Source organism: Osmerus mordax, chromosome 11, assembly GCF_038355195.1.
Source record: "Osmerus mordax isolate fOsmMor3 chromosome 11, fOsmMor3.pri, whole genome shotgun sequence".
In the NCBI taxonomy this organism is placed as follows: domain Eukaryota; kingdom Metazoa; phylum Chordata; class Actinopteri; order Osmeriformes; family Osmeridae; genus Osmerus; species Osmerus mordax.
Genome location: NC_090060.1, coordinates 17,767,297 through 17,769,953, shown reverse-complemented (window position 1 = coordinate 17,769,953; position 2,657 = coordinate 17,767,297). Strand labels below are relative to the sequence as shown.

At 48.6% G+C, this 2,657-nt stretch overlaps 1 protein-coding gene across 1 annotated transcript in view; it reads right to left on the bottom strand.

Moving 5' to 3' along the window:
- The window catches only part of LOC136951347 (1-phosphatidylinositol 4,5-bisphosphate phosphodiesterase eta-1-like), a 13,461-nt gene extending 11,673 nt beyond the window's left edge, over positions 1–1,788 (bottom strand). The window contains exon 1 of the mRNA XM_067245700.1: positions 1,723–1,788. Coding sequence (XP_067101801.1) covers positions 1,723–1,788 — 66 coding nt within the window. The remainder of the gene's footprint in view (positions 1–1,722) is intronic.
- Positions 1,789–2,657: the final 869 nt, after the last annotated feature.

Genomic DNA, 2,657 nt, shown 5'->3' with positions numbered 1-2,657 from the left:
CAACATCAAACAAATTACAAATGATTCCTAGACTGTTCAGGAAGAGGGATAGAAAACCTCAAGATTCAAATGTTCCTAGCTTGGAGAACTATGGCTTATGAAGAGGAGGGGAGGAGAGGAGAGGAGAGGAGAGGAGAGGAGAGGAGAGGAGAGGAGAGAGAGGAGAGGAGGGGAGAGGAGAGGAGGGGAGAGGAGATGTCTGAGCCCATATTGGCTTCTTTGCCCTGAAGCAATATAGTAAAGAGAGAGGGAGAAATACACTGGGAGAAAGAGAGGAAAAGAGCGAGGGGGAGATAGAGGGGGAAGACTTTTGACTTTTAAAGATACCTTTACAGAGGGAGGAAGGGAGAGAGAGAGGGAGGGAGAGGGAGATGAAGGGAGAGAGAGGGAGGGAGAGAGGAAGAGATAGACACAGAGAGAGACTCAAAGAGAGAGAGAGAGAGAGAGAGAGACAGAGAGAGAGAGAGAAAGAGAGAGAGACAGAGAGAGAGAGAGAGAGAGAGAGAGACACAGAGAGAGAGACACACAGAGAGAGAGAGAGAGAGAGAGAGAGAGAGAGAGAGAGAGAGAGACACAGAGAGAGAGAGACACACACAGAGAGAGAGAGAGAGAGAGAGAGAGAGAGAGAGAGAGAGAGAGAGAGTGTGCTGCGATACATCATCATCATAAAGAGTAGGAAAGGAGGAAACGTATTTTACATGAAAAAGACATTTGCTTCATGTGGAGTGGATTAGCAACAGTGATCTCTCTCCCTCTCCCTTCCTTTCTCTATATCTGCCTCTCTCCCTCCCTTTCTCTCTCTCTGACTCTCCCTCCCTTTCTCTCTCTCTGACTCTCCCTCCCTTTCTCTCTGCCTCTCTCCCTTTCTCTCTGCCTCTCTCTCTATCTTTCCCTCCCTTTCTCCCTCTCTCCCTCCTTTTCTCTCTGCCTCTCTCTCCCTTTCTCTCTCTCTCTCTCTCTCTCTCTCTCTCACACTCTCTCCCTCCCTTTCTCTCTTTCTCTCTCACACACACAAACAGACACAATTTCACAAACACATGTACAAGAATATATTCAGGAAAAGATATACCTCTATCTTTACAGAATAAACACACAGAGAGAGAGAGAGAGAGAGAGAGAGAGAGAGAGAGAGAGAGAGAGAGAGAGGGGAGGAGGGCAGCAGCTTTCTAGGAGAGAGGGCTGCACTGAAACAAACTGCCAGTGATAAAACACATACACACAGACAACACACACAGATCACACAGACAACACACACAGATCACACACAATGAGAAGAAACACACACACACAGAACACACACATTCACAGGACACACACACACACTCATACAGGTGCTGGGGTGTGTACATGCCTGGGTATTAACACAGAGGCTGCTGTCAATAAAAATGTATCGACATCGATCTACTCCCTACCATCCATCAGCCCGAAACATTGTTTATGTAAACCTGAGCCCCAGGAGAGAGGAGGCCAGAACATGACAAGGGTGAGATAGACAGGCTGAGAGAGAGAAAGAGAGAGGCAGACAGAGGGGAGAGGGAGGGAAGAGAGACAGAAGGGGTTAGAGAGAGAAAGAAAGAGGAATCAGGGGGGGTGCAGGTCAACCACGAGGAGCTGGCATAGATACCCTGCAGACTTCACTTTGTCACCCTAAAACCCCATGTCATGGCGACCATTACTGGAGGAGGCTGTGGGTGCCTCAGTGCAGCGACATGACGCTCCAACAGTCAGCTGTTCTCCCGCAGAACACATGGAGAACACGGGAACTGCCTCAGAAGGAACCACACCCATACGAATAGATTCTCCATTTTGATTATGGACATAAACATGAATCTTCACATTCCAAACAACCGGGAGGATATGATTCTATCTGATTCTCAGCCCGTTTGCGGCTGGTCGGAAGGTGCTCAGTATAAACCTATGTCAGTCACAACAGGCGAGCAGAGATCACAGGAGCCGCTCGCGTGCCCCCTCGCGACAGGAACCCGACGGCGTTCCATTCCGCGCGCTGCAGCACCGAGGACAGCTCCCTCCGCGCGCCATCGTCTCTGCGCTGGAGTGGGCGTGCGTCCCGTGCCCAGACAAATCGTTACAGCGGGATTTCACTTCCTCCCACTAACAGTAATATAATGACAGCTCCGCTATAGCTCGATGGCTCCGAGATGACACAATTAACTTAAATGACTCATGTGTAATCTAAGTTAAAATAAGACGTACTGAAGTACGGATAATCGATTCAGCACACTATGGAATTCCTATACCAAACGAACGGAGGCAATAGGGTTAAATAGCTTTACATCACAAGCCAAATAAGAGCGGAGAAAATTACCAAGCAGTTAGTCTGTCAAGCACCGCATCGCGCATTTCCACACCAGTGACTCAAAAGAAAACGGTAAAACGGCGAATACTCACCTCCCTCAAAACTGGGGTTTTTGAAAACTTCAACTTCTGCCATTTAAGACTGCCTTTCCGCTTGCATGGCTTTGTCAAATTATTCCACTCCTGGGAGAGAACGGCAGAGGTCTGTTTTGAAGTTATAACCTATGAGACAGTCCAGACTTGCAGACATTCCTTAATGGCAACGACGTCTCTCACGGTATCCAAACGGCCCCTGTTCCTAACGGATTTCACAAAGCATGTCCCCCTTTCCTTGTGAGCTC